The sequence below is a fragment of the Mobula hypostoma genome, chromosome 9 (assembly GCF_963921235.1).
Source record: "Mobula hypostoma chromosome 9, sMobHyp1.1, whole genome shotgun sequence".
In the NCBI taxonomy this organism is placed as follows: Eukaryota; Metazoa; Chordata; class Chondrichthyes; order Myliobatiformes; family Myliobatidae; genus Mobula; species Mobula hypostoma.
The window spans coordinates 1,956,496-1,974,483 of NC_086105.1; the positions used below are offsets into that span (position 1 = coordinate 1,956,496).

At 41.3% G+C, this 17,988-nt stretch overlaps 2 protein-coding genes across 13 annotated transcripts in view; one reads left to right on the forward strand and one right to left on the reverse strand.

Moving 5' to 3' along the window:
- Window positions 1-13,454, forward strand: part of LOC134351447 (NADH-cytochrome b5 reductase 3-like) — a 38,561-nt gene extending 25,107 nt beyond the window's left edge. Inside the window, exons 5-9 of the mRNA XM_063057578.1 lie at window positions 5,037-5,166; window positions 7,505-7,588; window positions 8,188-8,273; window positions 10,174-10,273; window positions 11,828-13,454. Coding sequence (XP_062913648.1) covers window positions 5,037-5,166; window positions 7,505-7,588; window positions 8,188-8,273; window positions 10,174-10,273; window positions 11,828-12,000 — 573 coding nt within the window. The 3' untranslated portion in view covers window positions 12,001-13,454. The remainder of the gene's footprint in view (window positions 1-5,036; window positions 5,167-7,504; window positions 7,589-8,187; window positions 8,274-10,173; window positions 10,274-11,827) is intronic.
- Window positions 13,455-13,967: 513 nt separating this feature from the next.
- ppfibp1b (PPFIA binding protein 1b) overlaps window positions 13,968-17,988 on the reverse strand; it is a 255,819-nt gene continuing 251,798 nt past the window's right edge. For 5 of the 12 annotated variants that reach the window (XM_063057590.1, XM_063057585.1, XM_063057587.1 and 2 more), the window contains one exon: window positions 13,970-16,051. In XM_063057590.1, coding sequence (XP_062913660.1) covers window positions 15,965-16,051 — 87 coding nt within the window. In that variant the 3' untranslated portion in view covers window positions 13,970-15,964. Of the gene's footprint in view, window positions 16,052-17,988 lie in introns of all 12 variants that reach the window. The other 7 variants (XM_063057583.1, XM_063057582.1, XM_063057579.1 and 4 more) reach the window with 4 other exon arrangements.

The window sequence follows — 17,988 nt, forward strand, 5'->3', positions numbered from 1 at the left end:
TCTCCAAGTTCGCGGATGACACGAAGCTGGGTGGCAGTGTTAGCTGTGAGGAGGATGCTAAGAGGATGCAGGGTGACTTGGATAGGTTGGGTGAGTGGGCAAATTCATGGCAGATGCAATTTAATGTGGATAAATGTGAAGTTATCCACTTTGGTGGCAAAAATAGGAAAACAGATTATTATCTGAATGGTGGCCGATTAGGAAAAGGGGAGGTGCAACGAGACCTGGGTGTCATTATACACCAGTCATTGAAAGTGGGCATGCAGGTACAGCAGGCGGTGAAAAAGGCGAATGGTATGCTGGCATTTATAGCGAGAGGATTCGAGTACAGGAGCAGGGAGGTACTACTGCAGATGTACAAGGCCTTGGTGAGACCACACCTGGAGTATTGTGTGCAGTTTTGGTCCCCTAATCTGAGGAAAGACATCCTTGCCTTAGAGGGAGTACAAAGAAGGTTCACCAGATTGATTCCTGGGATGGCAGGACTTTCATATGAAGAAAGACTGGATGAACTGGGCTTGTACTCGTTGGAATTTAGAAGATTGAGGGGGGATCTGATTGAAACGTATAAGATCCTAAAGGGATTGGACAGGCTAGATGCAGGAAGATTGTTCCCGATGTTGGGGAAGTCCAGAACGAGGGGCCACAGTTTGAGGATAGAGGGGAAGCCTTTTAGGACCGAGATTAGGAAAAACTTCTTCACACAGAGAGTGGTGAATCTGTGGAATTCTCTGCCACAGGAAACAGTTGAGGCCAGTTCATTGGCTATATTTAAGAGGGAGTTAGATATGGCCCTTGTGGCTACGGGGGTCAGGGGGTATGGAGGGAAGGCTGGGGCGGGGTTCTGAGTTGGATGATCAGCCATGATCATAATAAATGGCGGTGCAGGCTCAAAGGGCCGAATGGCCTACTCCTGCACCTATTTTCTATGTATGCCTTTTTACAAAAGATTGATTTTCCTAGAATATCTGTTGAAGATCAGCAAAGTCTTGATGCTCCTTTTACTGAAAGAGAAATTCAGAAAGCTATTCTTTCAATGCAATCTGGTAAAGCTCCTGGAATGGATGGTTTTACTGTAGGATTTTATAAAAAATTTGAAGATTTGCTTACTCCTTATATGTTGGAAATGCTTAAAGATTCTTTTCTGTTAGGAGAGTTACTTTCCACATTTTATGAAGCTTCTATTTCTTTAATTCTTAAGAAAGATAAAGACCCTACTGATTGTGCTTCATATAGACCTATTTCATTATTAAATGTGGATGCTAAAATTCTTTCAAAAATAATGGCTAATCGGTTGGAGAATATACTAGCTAAAATTATTTCTCAGGATCAAACAGATTTTATAAAAGGCCGTTATTCCTTTTCTAACACTCGGAGATTGTTAAATATTATATACTCGTCCCTCTGGAAGACTCTCCAATGTGTTGTTTCTCTAGATGCTGAAAAGGCATTTGATAGAGTTGAATGGAAATATCTATTTAAAGTTTTAGAGAAATTTGGCTTTGGTACCAATTTTAATAAATGGATTAGATTGATGTATAAAAGCCCTATTTCCACTGTTACTACTAATAACTGCAGATCCCCCTTTTTCCGACTTTCGCTGGGTACGAGACAAGGATGTCCGTTAAGCCCTTTGTTATTTAATTTGATGTTGGAACCTTTGGCTATTACACTTCGTGAAGCTAAAGATATTCAAGGAATTTCCATAAATGGGACTATTCATAAGATTTCCCTTTATGCGGATGATCTCTTGGTTTATGTTTCGAATCCTGAAGAATCTATTCCTAGTTTATTGAAATTATTAAATGAATTTGGATTGTTTTCAGGATATAAATTTAACCTGCATAGTTTCCTTTAAATGATTCTGCTTCTATGTATGATGACATTCCTTTTAAAGTTACGGATTCTTTTAAATATTTAGGTATTATCACTAAAAATTATGGAGACCTTTATAGAGCTGATTTAGTTCCCTTAGTGGATTTTATGAAGTAATTATTTTCTAGATGGAATCCACTTACACTTGCGTTAACTGGTCAAATTCATGCAGTTAAAATAATGATTTGAATTTTCATGTATTTCAAAATATTCCTATTTTTCTAACTAAGAAGTTTTTTGATCAGGTTGACTCTATTATTTCATCTTTTGTTTGGAATAATAAAAGACCAAGAAAATGTCATTTAGAAAAATTAAAAAAGGATGGAGGTCTTACTTTGCCTAATTTAAGAATGTATTACTGGGCGGTTAATATACGTTATGCATGTTCTTTGTTATATTGGACCGATAAAAAGGAACGACCACCATGGGTTGATCTGGAATTGAAAATTCTGAAACAATTTTATTTAACTTCGTTATTAGGAGCTCCTTTACCTGTACAATTAGCCAGAATTTCTATTCTAAATATAAATCCTATGATTAAGCAGTCATTACGAATCTGGTACCAGTTTCGTAAGTTTTTTAACCTTAAAAATTTAACCTTTTTAGTTTAATTTATCGGAACTATTTATTTAAACCTTCACTTAGTGATCCTCCCTTTTCCCTTTGGAGGAATAAAGGAATTTTTTCCTTTATGGATTTGTTTCAAAAAGGCCGATTGATGTCCTTTGAGAAATTAGTAACTAAATATTCTCTCTTATATTCACATTTTCTGCAATATCTTCAGGTCAGATATTTTTTACAAGAATATTTAAGTAATTTTCCATATGTACAAGATTCTGAACTGTTAGTCATTATTTTAAAAATGAACCCTTTAGTGAAAGGTTTTATTGGGAAAATTTATAATTTATTATTACAACAGGATAACTATCCTTAAGATTAAGCAAGATTGGGAAAGAGAGCTTAACATGACCTTGATAACAGAGGATTGGTTGCGAATTTTGAAGTTGGTCAACTCTTCTTCGATTTGTGCCAGTCATTCTCTGATTCAATTTAAAATTGTACATCGTTATTATTTGACAAAGGAGAGATGGTCTTAAATGTTTCCTAATGTTAATAGTCAGTGTGACAGATGTAAAACTGAGATAGCTACATTGACACATATTTTGGTCGTGTTCTGTATTGAAACAGTTCTGGAAATCTTATTTTTTCTACAATTTCTAAAGTTTAAAATCAATTTACAACCTAATAAATTGACAGTTTTGTTTGGTGTAATTCCAATATATTCACGGTATTTCTATATCAGACCAATATGTAATTGCATTTGTCACATTATTGGCTAGAAGGGCTATTTTATTAAAATGGAAAGATGCCTCTGCTCCCACTTTGATACAATGGTTCTCTCAGGTGATGTTATGTCTTAGTTTGGAAAAAATCAGAAGTCAAACTTTTGATCCTAGATTTGACTTCGAGAAAAGGTGGGGCTGTTTTGCCTGTTATTATCATTTGATTTGAGTTAATTGAGATGGTCCTTTTCTGATGCTTGGGTATATGGATTTGGTTGGCGGATTGATGTCTTTTTTTATGGAAGCTTGTATGGCGTATAGCTCCGGGTTTGTGCTCCCAATGGGTTTTCTTCTCCTTTTTTTGTTTTAGTTAGTAGGGGTTCATTTTTCCTTCTTTCTTTTTTTTAAAAAAAAGCTTTAACATTTTGTGTTTCTTTATTATTATTGATATACTGTTCAGTTTGGTTGATAGTTTAACTCTTATTCTACATATGGATATGTTGTCTTGATTATTTTGTATTTTTCTTGTTGATTTTCAATAATAATTAATAAAAAATTTTAAAATGAAATAATAATCACAGATCGATTGCTCTTAATCGATCCTCAGTCCCACACTCGTGGGCACCTGAAAGTGTAGTGGTAACTTCACCACACCTTAGTGCGTCTGTGTGTCCCTTTCTTCTGTGCGTCCTGTGAAACAAGCAACTATGCTGGTTTAAATACTGTTGTGCTGAACACCAGCTGTCCATCATGTAGTCAGAGTGTGTGTCTCTCTGTCTCTGTCTCTCTCCCTCCCTCCCTCCCTCCCCTCAGAAGCTGGCAGTGTCCTTGCAGAAATCCCAAACAAACTGTGAGCAGTCTTCGCCCCTCTCTCTCTCTCTCTAGCTGTTTGTGCTGTACAGCTGCACGCTCTCTTTCTCTCTTTTTAGAGGCACAGTCCATAATGAATAACTCAGGATATCGTCACAATGGCACTGGAGCTGTGCTTAGCCTCACAGTCATAAGTATAAAACGAGCAAAGCAGGGGACTAAGCACATAGTCTTATGGTACACCAGTGCTGGTGGAGATTGTGGAGGAGATGTTGCCAATCCAAACTGACTGGGATCTGCAACAGAGGAAGTCGAGGACCGAATTGCACAAGGAGGTATTGAGCCCAATGTTTTTAGGTCATTGATGAGTTTTGAGGGGATGATAGTATTGAATGCTGAACTGTAGTCAATAGAGAGCATCCTGATGTATGCACCTTTACTGTCCAGATGTTCCAGGATTGAATAAAGATCCAACGAAATGGCTTTTTCTGTTCACCTGCTGTGATAGTAGGCAAATTGGAGCGGATTCAAGGTGCTTCTCATGCAGGAGTTGGTATGATTCATCGCCATCTTTTCAAAGCAATCCATCACTGTGGGTGTAAGTGCTACTGGAGGCTGGTTCCATGTTCTTCTTAGGCACTGCTATAACTGAAGCCTGCTTTAAGTAGGTGGGTAACTCAGACTGCCAAAGCAAGAGGTTAAAGATATCACTGAACAAATACAGGTCTTTAGTACTCAACCAGGTACCCCATCTAGGTCACATGCTTTCTGTGCGTTCACCCTTCTGACGGATGCTCTCACATCAGCCTTGGAGACTGAAATGACAGGATCATTGGGGCCTGTGGGAAATGCCTGCATGTTTTGATGGTGAAAACAAGCATAAAGGGCATTGAACTCATCTGGGAGCAGAGCCTTGCTCTCACCTATGTTGCGAGGTTTCACTTTGTAAGATCTAACAGTATTCAAGCCCTGCCACAGCTGTCGACAGTCCTTCAATGATTCAAGTTTGGTGTGTAAATTGCCACTTCACCTATGGGAGACTGGTCATAACAGTGTTTCCTGTTTCAGGTTTACTTCAAAGGAGTCCATCCCAAGTTCCCTGAAGGAGGTAAAATGTCCCAGTACCTGGAGAATCTAAGAATCCAGGACAGCATTGACTTCCGGGGACCCAGTGGCCTGCTTGTTTACAAGGGAAAAGGCAAGTGGTGACTCATTGGGAAACTTTTTCTTTGGGATTGAATTTGGCTGGGTAGGGGCCTGGCAGTGGGACTTCAGTTGGCTGTAGAAATGATCTGGTGGAATTTGGGGGCCATGTCTCCCAGTTATCGGTGGACCGGAGTCGGGAGTTTCCTTCCTGCTCTTTTCCAGCAATGGAACCAATGTCTTGTCCTGGGGATCTCGGACATAAGAGATAGAACAGCCCAGCAGAAGCCCTTCAGCCCATGATGTGCTGACCCTTTCCTCCCACCCACATGGGATTCTGCAGACGCTGGAAACCCAGAGCAACATAAACAAAATGCTGGAGGAACTCAGCAGTTCAGACAGCAACCCTGAAGCGATGAATGCTTCAAACAGAGATCCTTCATCAGGACCCTGATCCTGATGAAGGGGCTGGGCCCTAAACATCCAGCTCTTTATTTCTTCTCTCCAACATAGCCCTCTGTTTTTCTATCATTTATCCCAGTGTCTCTTCTACCACCACTCCCGACAGTGCGTTCCGCACACTCATCTCACTGTGTAGGGGAGAAAACCTTCCTCTGACATCCACCTATACTTTCCACCAATCACCTTAAAATTACTGTCCCTCGCGCCATCGAGTCAGAATCGGGTTTATTGTCACCGACGTGACGTGAAATTTGTTAAACTTAGCAGCAGTTCAATACAATACAAAATCTAGCATAGAGAAAAAATTAATAATAAACAAGTAAATCAATTGCATATATTGAATAGATTTTTTAAAAAGTGCAAAAACAGAAATACTGTATGTTTAAAAAAAAAATGAGGTAGTATCCAAAGCTTCAATGTCCATTTAGGAATCAGATAGCAGAGGGGAGGAAGCTGTTGCTGAATTGCTGAGTGTGTGCCTTCAGGCTTCTGTACCTCCTACCTGATGGTAACAGTGAGAAAAGGGCATGCCCTGGGTGCTGCAGGTCCTCAATAATGGACGTTGCCTTTCTGAGACACTGCTCCCTAAAGATGTCCTGGGTACTTTATAGGCTAGTGCCCAAGATGGAGCTGGCTAGATTTACAACCTTCTGCAGCTTATTTCAGTCCTGTGCAGTAGCCCCTCCATACCAGACAGTGATGCAGCCTGTTAGAATGCTCTCCATGGTACAGCTATAGAAGTTTTTGAGTGTATTTGTTGACATGCCAAATCTCTGCCGCCTTTAAAACTATATCAATATGTTGGGACCAGGTTAGATCCTCAGAGATCTTGACACCCAGGAACTTGAAGCTGCTCACTCTCTCCACTTCTGATCCCTCTGAGGACTGGTATGTGTTCCTTCGTCTTACCCTTCCTGAAGTCCACAATCAGCTCTTTCGTCTTACTGACGTTGAGTGGCAGATTGTTGCTGTGGCATCACTCCACTAGTTGGAATTTCTCACTCCTGTACACCCTCTCGTCACCATCTGAGATTCTACCGACGGTGGTTGTGTCGTTACAAAATTTATAGATGGTATTTGAGCTATGCCTAGCGACACAGTCGTGTATATCGACAGTAGAGCAGTGGGCTAAGCACATACTCCTGAGGTGCGCCAGTGCTGATCGTTAGTGAGGAGGATATGTTATCACCAATCCACACAGAATGTGGTCTTCTGGGTAGGAAGTAGAGGATCCCATTGTAGACGGTGGTATACAGGCCAAAGTTCTGCAACTTCTCAATCAGGATTGTGGGAATGATGGTATTAAATGTTGAGTTATAGTTGATGAGCAGCATCCTGACGTAGGCGCTTGTGTTGTCCAGGTGGTCTAAAGCCATGTGAAGAGCCATTGAGATTGTGTCTGCCATTGATCTATTGTGGTGATAGGCAAATTGCAATGGGTCCAGGTCCTTGCTGAGGCAGGAGTTCAGTCTAGTCATGACCAACCTCTCAAAGCATTTCATCACTGTTGATGTGAGTGCTACTGGGCAATAGTCAGTAAGGCAACCCACATTATTATTCTTAGGCACTGGTATAATTGTTGCCTTTTTGAAGCAAGTGGGAACTTCTGCCCATAGCAAAGAGGTTGAAAATGTCCTTGAATACTCCTGCTAGTTGGTTGGCACAGGTTTTCAGAGCCGAGAGTATCTATGTGTTCTGTAGCGGCTGACATCTCTGAGCTTCCTTCCTCGGCACTGCTGGCATTAGGTGGTCTGATCCAAACAGATTGAGGAGCTACAACCCATTACGTTGGTTCCCTCGGATTGTCAGCAATTAGAGGACTCGTCAGTGGTGGTGAGGAGCCAGTCACAGGGATGGGTTGAGCAGAACAGCCATGCAATGGGGCTGCTGTGTCCTGGGCGTTTGGTAATTGTGCTGTGTTTCACTTGCAGGACAGTTTGCCATTCAGCCAGATAAGAAATCTGAAGCCAAGATCAAGGAGGTTAAGAAAGTGGGCATGATTGCTGGTGGAACAGGTGAGTTGGGTGACTGACTTTTTTTGTATTAAAAATTGGCTTTATTTATCACATGTACATTGAAACATCACTTTGTGTCAAAGACCAACGCAGTCGGAGGAAGCCCTGGCACAAGTGTTGCCATCTTCTGATGCCAATGAAGCACGAACATTGCCCACAACTCACTGACCATAACCCATATCTTTGGAATGTGGGAGGAAACCGGAGTACCCGATGGAAATCCACGCAGTCACAGGGAGAACATACAAACTCCTTGCAGATAAGGGCAGGAATTGAACTCTGATCTTCCATTACTGGTACTGTAAAGTGTTACACTGATCGCCACGCTACCATGCCGCCCTGTAGTTGTAGCATCATGGAGTGAGGCAAAATGGGAGAGTAATTTCCAGCCCTTAATCACACTGTCACAGGTATTGGGCAGTGGAGTGTGAAAGACCCTCTGTGCCTTTTGGAGAGTGGGAGAAGACTTCTGGTATGTGCTTTGGAAAACAGGAATTTGTGTGGCTGTGACTAATTGGTTCGGGCATGAGTCTGTGAGGTCTTCCACAACTCCTACTTCTGCATTCTTCAGTTTGATGTGTGCTTTTGAAACTTTCCAGGCATCACCCCTATGCTGCAACTGATACGAGCGATTGTGAAGGATCCCAATGACCCCACAATTTGCCATTTGCTGTTTGCCAACCAGGTAAGGAGCCACTTCCTGTCAGAGTTCAGAGAAACAGAGGGTTCTCTCAAACTAACTCAAGCAGAATTGTCACTGCCACCCCATACTGCTGCTCCCACACATTCACTGACCTCTGGGATTCAGATTTTCCAGGCCTGGTGGTATCCTACACTCCAGGGAATAAAATTCTAACCTGCTGAACCTTTCCCCATAACTCAGGTGTCAAGACCTGACAACAACCTTAAATTTTCTCTGTACTCCTATCTTATTGACATCTTTCCTATGGTAGGTGACCAAAACTGCACACACTACTCCAAATTCGGTTCACCAATGTCTCTACAACTTCAATGTAACATTCCACCTCTTGTACTCAATATGTTGATTTATGAAGGCCAATGTCCCAAAACCTCTCTTTATGACCCTACCTACCTGTGACACTACTTTCAAGGATTTATGGATCTGTATTCCTGGATCCTTTTGTTCTATCGCACTCTTCAGTGCCCTGCCACTCATTGTGCAAGTCCTACGCTGATTTGTTCTCCCAGACTACAATACCTCACACTTATCTGCATTAAATTCCATCTGCCATTTTAGTCTATTTTTCTAACTGATCATGACAGCCTTCCTCACTGTCCACTACATCCCCAATCTTGGTGTCCTTCACAAAATTGATGATCCAGTTTACCACATGATCATCCAGATAATTTAGGTGATAAACAACAAGGGACTCAGGCATCAATCCCTGTGGCACACAACTAGTGACAGGCCTCCAGTCAGAGAGGGAACCCTCTACTACACTCTTTGGCTTCTCCTACAAAGCCAGTGTCTAATCTTACTTTACTAACTTCTTGATCTTGAATGCCAAGTGACTGAACCTCCTTGACTAACTTCCCATGTCAGATGCCTTGCTAAAGTCCACGTAGACAACATCCACTGCCTTGCCTTCATGCACATTCCTTGTAATTTCCTCAAAAGACTCTTTAAGATTGGTTAGACATGACCTACCATGCATTGCCCTTCTCGACTTTCCTTAATCAGTCCATGTCTATCCAAATTCTTGTACATCAGGTCCCTGAGAATACATTCCAATAACTTTACCACAACTGATATCAGGCTCAGCGGCCTACAGTTTCTAGGTTTATTCTTAGTCTTTTTTGAACAACGTAACATCAATAGCTATTCTCAAATCCTTTGGTATCTCACCTGCGCCCAAGGACATTTTAAATATTGCTGCAGTTTCTGCACTAGCCTCCCACAGGGTCTGAGGAACACCTTGTCAGGTCCTGGGGATTTATCCATACCGATTTGTTTCATGACAGCAAACTCCTCCCCACCCCTCTGCTCCTTTTCCTGTCTCCATCTCTTGAGCAAATACAGGTGCAAGAACACTGAAGTCTTGCAATTCCATACATAGTTGACCATGTTCATGCTCAAGAGGACCAATTTTTCCTTTCTTTCCTTTTGCTCTTGTATATCTGTAGAAGCCCTTGCCCGATAGATAGGAACAATTCTGAGGGTTTACTTTGAAGTAGGGTGTTTGTCCCCATTGCCCTGGCCAATATTACTTTCTCTATCAACAATGGTCAGGAATTATCTGGTTATTAGCAGATGGCTTTTGTGGAAGCCCTGTGTTATTGGGTTGCTGTGTTCACTGTCTCCCAGAGCCAGTATTGCAGAGCACAATGAAAAGTGAAATGTCCTTTTCCTGTGATGTGTGAGGAGTTTAGAACCAAGGAATGTGGGTCAGGGTTTGGAGTTTGAGATGGAAATCTCATGGCAGAAGGTGGTGAACCTCATGTGAGACTGGATGCTTGGCCATTGGGTAGCTGAAGTGGTTGGTTTTTGGATATGTGTATAGAATTGTCCAGGATCTGGTTCTGAGCTGCGTGTGTGGCTGTCATCGGCTGTTTAACCTTTGCAGAGTGAGAAGGACATTCTTCTGCAGTCTGAGCTGGAAGAGATTGAGGCAGAGAATCCTCATCGTGTGATAATCTGGTACACCTTGGACAAAGCACCTGAAGGTATGGTTCTTCCAGTATGTTGCACACCTTGCAAATGTCTTCAGGCTGGGCAGTTTTGGAGATCACTTTTTGGTCCCCTCCCTTTCCCTGTGACCTCTTCCAGCCACACACCCTTTTTGCTCCCTGTAACACTTCTGACCCCTATATTCCCCCTCTATCCCTGTTACCCCTTCCTATTCCTAAATCACTCTTCATCTGGAATCAGAATCAGGTTTATTATTACTGGCATTATGTTGTAAGATTTGTTTTGTGGCAGTGGTACAGTTCAGTACTATGTTACAGTAAAATGGACAGAAAAAGTGCAAAAAGTACAAAATAGTGAGGTAGTGTTCATGGGCTGTCCAGAAATCTGATGGGAGAGGGGAAGAAGCTGGTCCTGAAACATTGAGTGTGTGCCTTAAAGCTCCTGTACCACCACCTTGATGGTAGCAATGAGAAGAGGGCATGTCCTGGTGACGGGGGTCAGCTTCATCATGGACACTGGCCTCCCCAGCATCCAGGACACATTCTAAAGGCGATACGTCAAAAAGATGGTATCCATCATTAAGGACCTCCATCACCCAAGACGTGCCTTTTTCTCATTACTACCATCAAGGAGGAAGAACAGGAGCCGATTTCTTCCCCACTATCATGAGATTACTGAATGGACAATGAACCCATGAGCATTACCTCACTTTTTCTTTTTTGCATTACTTTATTTAAAATTTCTAATATATGCATTTCTTTTAATTTATGGTTTTAATTATGTATTGTTACCACAAAATAACAAATGCCAGTGATATTAAACCTGATTCTGGTAACAACCAGCTTGCTTGGATGATCGGTGTTAAGCAGAGGATTTTTTGATTCCAATGATCCCCACAACATCACACCCACTTGCTGGTCAGGCCTATGTTGGCTCTTGGCCGAGATCCTATGATTCTGAAGTGTTTTGGACAGCTTGGAGAGGGGTTGAGACTTGAGGATTGGGTTTTCTTGAGTGTTAAGCTTCTTGTGTGAATTGGATATCTGCACGAGACAAGTGTTTTCAGTAACGTTTAAACAGAGGAAACTTGGAGTGATCTCGTTTTCAGATGCACAGAAATGGGAATTTCTCAGAACTAGACCTCTCAGATACAGCTATTGCCTATTTTTTTAAAAACACAAACCATTGAGCACTGCCACAAGAAAGCAGCATCCATCGCTGAGGACACCCACCAGGCTATGCTCTCTGCTCACCACTACTATTTATTGGGCAGGCCCCACACCACCAAGTTCAGGAAGTTATTACCTTTCAATCATAAGGCTCCTGAATTAGCATGGATAACTTCACTTACTTCAACACTGAATTGATTCCACAGCCCTACAGACTCTCTTTCAAGGATCTAACCACTCGTTCTCAGTATTTTGTCTTTTCACTCTCACAGTGGTTGTTTGTCTTTGTGTAGTTTTCATTTGATTCTGTCATATTTCTTTGTTCTACGGTGAATAGCTGCAAGAAAATGAATGTCAGGGTAGTATACCGTGACATACCTGTACCTCAATGATAAATTAACTTTGAACTTTGATTCCTAGGCTGGAAGTACAGTGAGGGATTTGTGAATGAACAGATGATTCAGGAGCACTTACCCCCAGCAGCAGACGATGTTCTCATCCTCATGTGCGGTCCTCCGCCGATGATAGAATTCGCCTGCAACCCCAACCTCGACAAACTGGGCTACAGTCAGGATGCACGCTTCGCATTTTGAGGAGCTTCTGTCCTGAATTAGTGTAATGGCTACGATTCCATTTTATATAAGTTACCTGCTTGTTGGCATTTTACAATTTATTATTAGAGCTAAAGTAGAAAAGCAAGGGTTTGAGTCGAGCGATCTCAGCTAGCTGAGCCTCTATATGTTTCTGCTTCATTGTAAATTTGCACCAATTTTGGGAGATACTCTCTGCTCTGGGAGCATGGAAACAGCAGAGACATGCCCTAACAGTGTCTGCTCCTTTAAGCTGAGGGCTTGCATTGGGCTGCAGTGACCGACTATCCTGTCTAGATGATGAAACAAAATTTGGTTGTGTGGCTGAGGTGTACGTGATAGGATGTAATGTATGTGCATAAGGTGGGACTTCTGGGAATGGACACTATTTCTAGTTACAGAATCAATGTGACGATCATGTCTAGAGGAATTAGAATCCAGTTTAATATCACTGGCAAGTGGTGAAATTTGTTTTGCAGCAGTAGATTGCAATACATACAAACAACTAAATTGGTGTGAAATATATAAAATCAAGTAGTGCAAAAAGAAAGCAAAAGAAAAAAAAAGTGTTCATGGGTTCATTGTCCATTTAGAAATCTGATGGCAGAGGGGAAGAAGCTATTCCTGAAATGTTGAGCATCTCTCTTAAGGCTCCTGTACTACCACCTTGCTGGTAGCAATGAGAAGAGGGCACATCCTGGCTGATAGGGGTCCTTAGTTAAGGATGCCAGCTTTTTGAAGGATTATTGCAAGTTGGTTTTTTTGGCATCACTTCAGTCTGAAATGGAGATTAGAGGAGTTTTTAAAACTAACATTTGCTTTAATGAATGCTGTAGTATATGTGAGATAAGCCAGATATTGAAATTTATGGATGGATTCTCCAGCCTTGCTTTGAGGAAACCCTCAAAGATTTTGAGTTAATTTCCTGACCAAGGGAATGTCATTTTGGCACCACTGAGACTAGGTGTTGAGGCATCGCCCATCATTAAGGACCTCCATCACCCAGGACATGCCTTCTTCTCATTTACCTTTGAGGTGGTTGTACAGAAGCCTGAAGAGACACACTCACTGTCTGTCCAACAGCTTCTTCCCCACTCCTATCAGATTACTGAATGGACAATGAACCCGTGAACACTAAAATCAGTCTGTTTCCTCTTTGCACTACTTATTTTTACAAACAGTATACTTGTTATAATTTAGTTTTTATTATGTAGCGTAATGCATGGGTCTCAACCTGTAACGTTGACTATTTATTCCTTTCCACAAATGCTGCCTGAACTGCTGAGTTAATTTTCCCCAACTAACCTGCAGGAGCCGGGCCATGATGCATTCTACTGCAGGTGTTTGCAGGACTTCATATTAGCAGAATGTACACTACAGAATTGTAATCTTGTGCACTGTCCACACCCCTTGTAATAATATAGCTAAATAAAGATTGAATGGTATTTCTCAAATTATTTCAACAAGCACTTCTGTTGACATCTATGCCTGGGTGTACATTTATTACATTCACTGTACCACAAGATAGGATGAGAAAGCTAAGTAGCTAGAGAAACTAACTTTAGCTCTGACTGGTATTGAGACTCGTTGAACATCCTCAGCATCGTCCGGCAGATGTTAAAGGACCTCAGTCTCCTCAGGAAATAGAGCCGGCTCTGACCCTTCTTGTAGACAGCCTCAGTGTTCTTTGACCAGTCCAGTTTACTGTCAATTCGTATCCTCAGGTATTTGTAATCCTCCACCATGTCCACACTGACCCCCTGGATGGAAACAGGGGTCACCAGTACCTTAGCTCTCCTCAGGTCTACCACCAGGGATTTACTATCCCTCTCAATCCTTTGATGCCCAACTAATCAAGAACCTATCAACCTCTACTTTAAATATATCCAATGATTTGGTTTCCACAGCCTTCTATGTTAATGAATTCCACAGATACATCATCCTCTATTCTGAGGCTGTGGCCTCTGGTCCTGGACTCCCCAAATGTCCACTATTTAGATCATTTGATAGAAATCATTAATTTCACACAAAGGTTCACCTAGAGAGGGGAACTCTTAATTTGAATCAATCTTTGTTCTAGGGTTGTCTAACTCCACTTAACAGGAAAGCAGTGCCTAGCAATTCATTCAACATTAAATCCAACATATTTCAATTTATTAAGCAATACTTTATTTTGACATTGAAATATTCACACGAGGGTCATGTGTATATAATATTGCTGTAGTGGATTATACACGATTCTGCCTTTCAGGTTTAGGTTATGACCTGCTACCAGAGGAGGAACAGGCTACACATACTACAGTATCTGTTTAAACAATGCACCTTCCCTGGATTGTTTAATCAATATCCATGCAACAGAGCACAGTTCTGATGGTCTCTACAGGTTTAAATGTCTTTAAAAATTTGATGGATGAAACCTAAACATCCTGTGGGAAAATTAAAATGTTAAATGCACTATAAAATACATAAATATGCTACAAACATTGCACAGAAACCCTCAACACAATAAATGGCAGAATAATGGCATGGCATCATTAACAATGCAAAATAAATAAACTGATAAAAAGCATATTAATCTGTTGTTTGGAGTGAGCTGTGGGTTCTGGATCAGAGTCTGCTGGCATTTTTGAAGCTATCCTATACCACCACACAATGGTATCCGGAGCATCAGGGTTCATGCTGAACTCAATGCAGAGTTTGGTTCAATTAGAAAGCTGTGCACATAGAAAAATACATTTCTAGAGACCGGATACCTGAGTGGTTGTGGTAGAAGAAACAGCTTCTCAAGATTAGTTTCTCTTTTGACAAGTGATTAAATAAGGAGCATACTTAAATTGTAGAATCATATGAACATAGTTTTGGATAAAAGTTATTTTTAAAATAGATTAGTGTTACAATTGATGCATTAGTAATACAGTACAGGCTGCTGGGTCAGGTAGAATACTAAATATCCACTGTTTTCTTGAGGTCTTTGGACAATTACATTACTGATTTCAGAACCACTAAGTATTGATGCCCAGGAATTAGAACCAGAGTCCATTCTATTGACTGGAGTGTTAATGTTCAGTTCTACACCAGTACTCAAAGTTGTAATTTTCACATTCAACTGATCCGACATGGGCTGATGACCTCATTAAGTAGCAAAGCATTAGCCAATGTCCATGCACCAGCTGCACAGTTCACCAGTTACCCTTCCAAGTATGAAATGGAAGTAATTCCTACAATGCAATCTGTACCATAAACAAACATGATATCATCCCAGTGAACAGCACCTGCTTTGTCTAACCCAAGTCATTACTGTAACCTGGGTCAATAAACAGGAATCACACAACCCCCACACCATTTTGAAAAGCACTAGGTAAATTCTACATGGATTAGGCCAGGAACCAGCTGGAATTCAATCCCTACAAAATATCATTGCACTACCGAGTAACCCCATTCAAAAGTTGCACATTATAAAATATTCCTTTTATCTGCCACTTTAGAAAATTATAAAAAAGGTACAAAATTCACACTGTGGCAGAAAGAGACATTGGTGTAAAATAACTGGATAGTTAAAATGGCAATATTTTTGGTTATTTAAGGCATTCTTAGGGATATTGCTTCATTGACGTAGCCAATGAGAGACATTCACTAAACTATCTGTTGGCAGCAGCAGGCAGGCTAGGCTGCAGCATCCAGGGCACTGCCAGTAAACTTCTCAAAATCTCCATAAAAAAAATCAAATGAGAACTGCTTCTTAAAACTTAAAATAAATCCACAATTCAAATTTCTGGCATTTTATGGTCTACTAGCGCAAACCATTTGAAACATGTGAAATGTACTTTCTTTAAAGTCAAATATCACAGATTTTCCCAAGTAATAAATATTTGGTGGTGTCTTGTGCAGTTACTACAAGGGAACACATTTCAGAAGGTATTTAGTAGTGCAGGCAGTTTGTTTTGTAGTGTTACACTGGAGTTGCGGGTCAGACATTTGAATCCTCATCTGTCATGTTGGTGTAGGGTGAGCTGGTGCTCAGATCTTTAAACAACTCGTCCTCCTTCAGCATGTGCTGCAAAGAAAAAGGAAACAGACGTATGACAAGGAGGCTGAAACTCAAAAGGCCACGTTTCAGAAAATTTAAACTGACAGAACAGCAATCATTTCACAGATCAAATCTATGACCATTAGACAGTTGATGACAGTTCAGTAGTTGCAGTAGTAAGGCTGACCAACACCACTACCCACCATACCCCCAAACGCCACCATTGTTTCCTGTCAGAGTCACCTTATGTACAGACGGTCCTATACCTGGTATCATTTTATGGACATATGGTAAATACATGAGATAGTTTACGTACACTAGACCACAAGAGGTAGGAGCAGAACTGGCCCATTCAGCCCATCAAGTCTGCTCCACCATTTCATCATAAGTCATCTATTTTCCTCTCAACCTCTTTCTAATGCCTTCTCCCCATAACTTTCCACATCCTGACTAATCAAGAACCTATCTACCTCTGCCTTAAATACACCCAATGACCCGACCCCCTTGCCATGGCAACAAATTCCACAGATTCACCACCCTCTGACTACAAATATTCCTCCAGGCAGGGTGCACCGTGGAAACCCACCTCAAGAAGCACAGGAGGTATATCTGAATACACTGACGGTAGCAGAACATTACATTTGTGATGATCATAGTGTTACGATTTTGTAACATACCAGCAGCAAGAGATGACAAATTGAGTCAGGTTTTAATATTAAAACCACTATATTTATTTACATCTACTCAAATATTTAGAAAATTAAATAAACTACTTTCTTAAACAGAAGTTAACAGTGTTATGCGTCTATAGCTCCCTTACAGTCAAACTTAGAACCCGTTCTTAACAAATCTTACTCAAGCACAGTCTTACAGTAGCAGTTCAGAGAGTCCCAGTAATTCACAAAATAGGTGAGAGGAGAGACTTGTGGATTCATAGTGCAGTGACGAGGTGATCACGACGAATTCCAAAGATTCCATGGCTAGCGAACGAAGAAACGGTTACTGAAGATTCCAGCCGAGGAATACTGTTCCGAGGTCCACGAAGAGCGATTTCACAAAGTGACTATCACAAAATCCACACCCATGGACCATACGAAGGACAGACACGTCTCCACAATGCACAGTGTGCCGCTGATTAACCCAATCCTTTGGGTACGGGTAAGCATTAGATTTTAGCCTTCTCGTTCGTGAGTTGTTCCCTGACAGCTCCATGTCTGCAATCTTCACTCTCTCTCTCTCTCCTTTGACTCAAGATCAAGATTCAAGACTCAAAAAACTTTATTGTCATTCTAACTGTACATCAGCTCTGCAGGGCAGAATGAGACAACGTTTCCCAGGAGCACTGCTTAGCACAGCAGTGGGCATACGTCATAAGGTAACGCTCACAGAAACGAAACTGTGGACACGTAACAATAGGATTGACTTTGATGGCACAAACCTACTATGCTGTGCCAATTGCTTCCGGGACCAAAATAGAGGAAAAGAACTTTAATAAAGACGAAGGTCTCACTCCAAGTAAGAATTGGAATTCCAATGTAAACAAGGTGGGATAGCAGAAACCTGATCCAATCAGGAGGGATAGACTATGGTGGTATAAGTACTACCAGAGTCGACATGCCCAGGCATCATCCCTGAAGATGGCAGAGTTTGTCATCAAAATGTTGGGTATAACCAATATCTGTACCCAGCTGGAAGCCTGAGAAGAGTTTATTTCTCTTTAATATTAGTAGCCAGCTTACCTTCCTATTTCATCTTTTACCCCCTCATGGCTTTTTTTAAAGTTGCTTTCCATTGGTTTTTAAAAACTTCCCACCAATTTTTGCTATATTGTATGCCCTCTCATTTGCTTTTAGGTTGTTTTCAACTTCTCTTGTCAGCCACGGTTGTGTCATCCTGTCTTGGAATACTACTACTTCGGACTGTATCTGTTCTGCACCTTCCAATTTGCTCCTGGAAATTCTAGC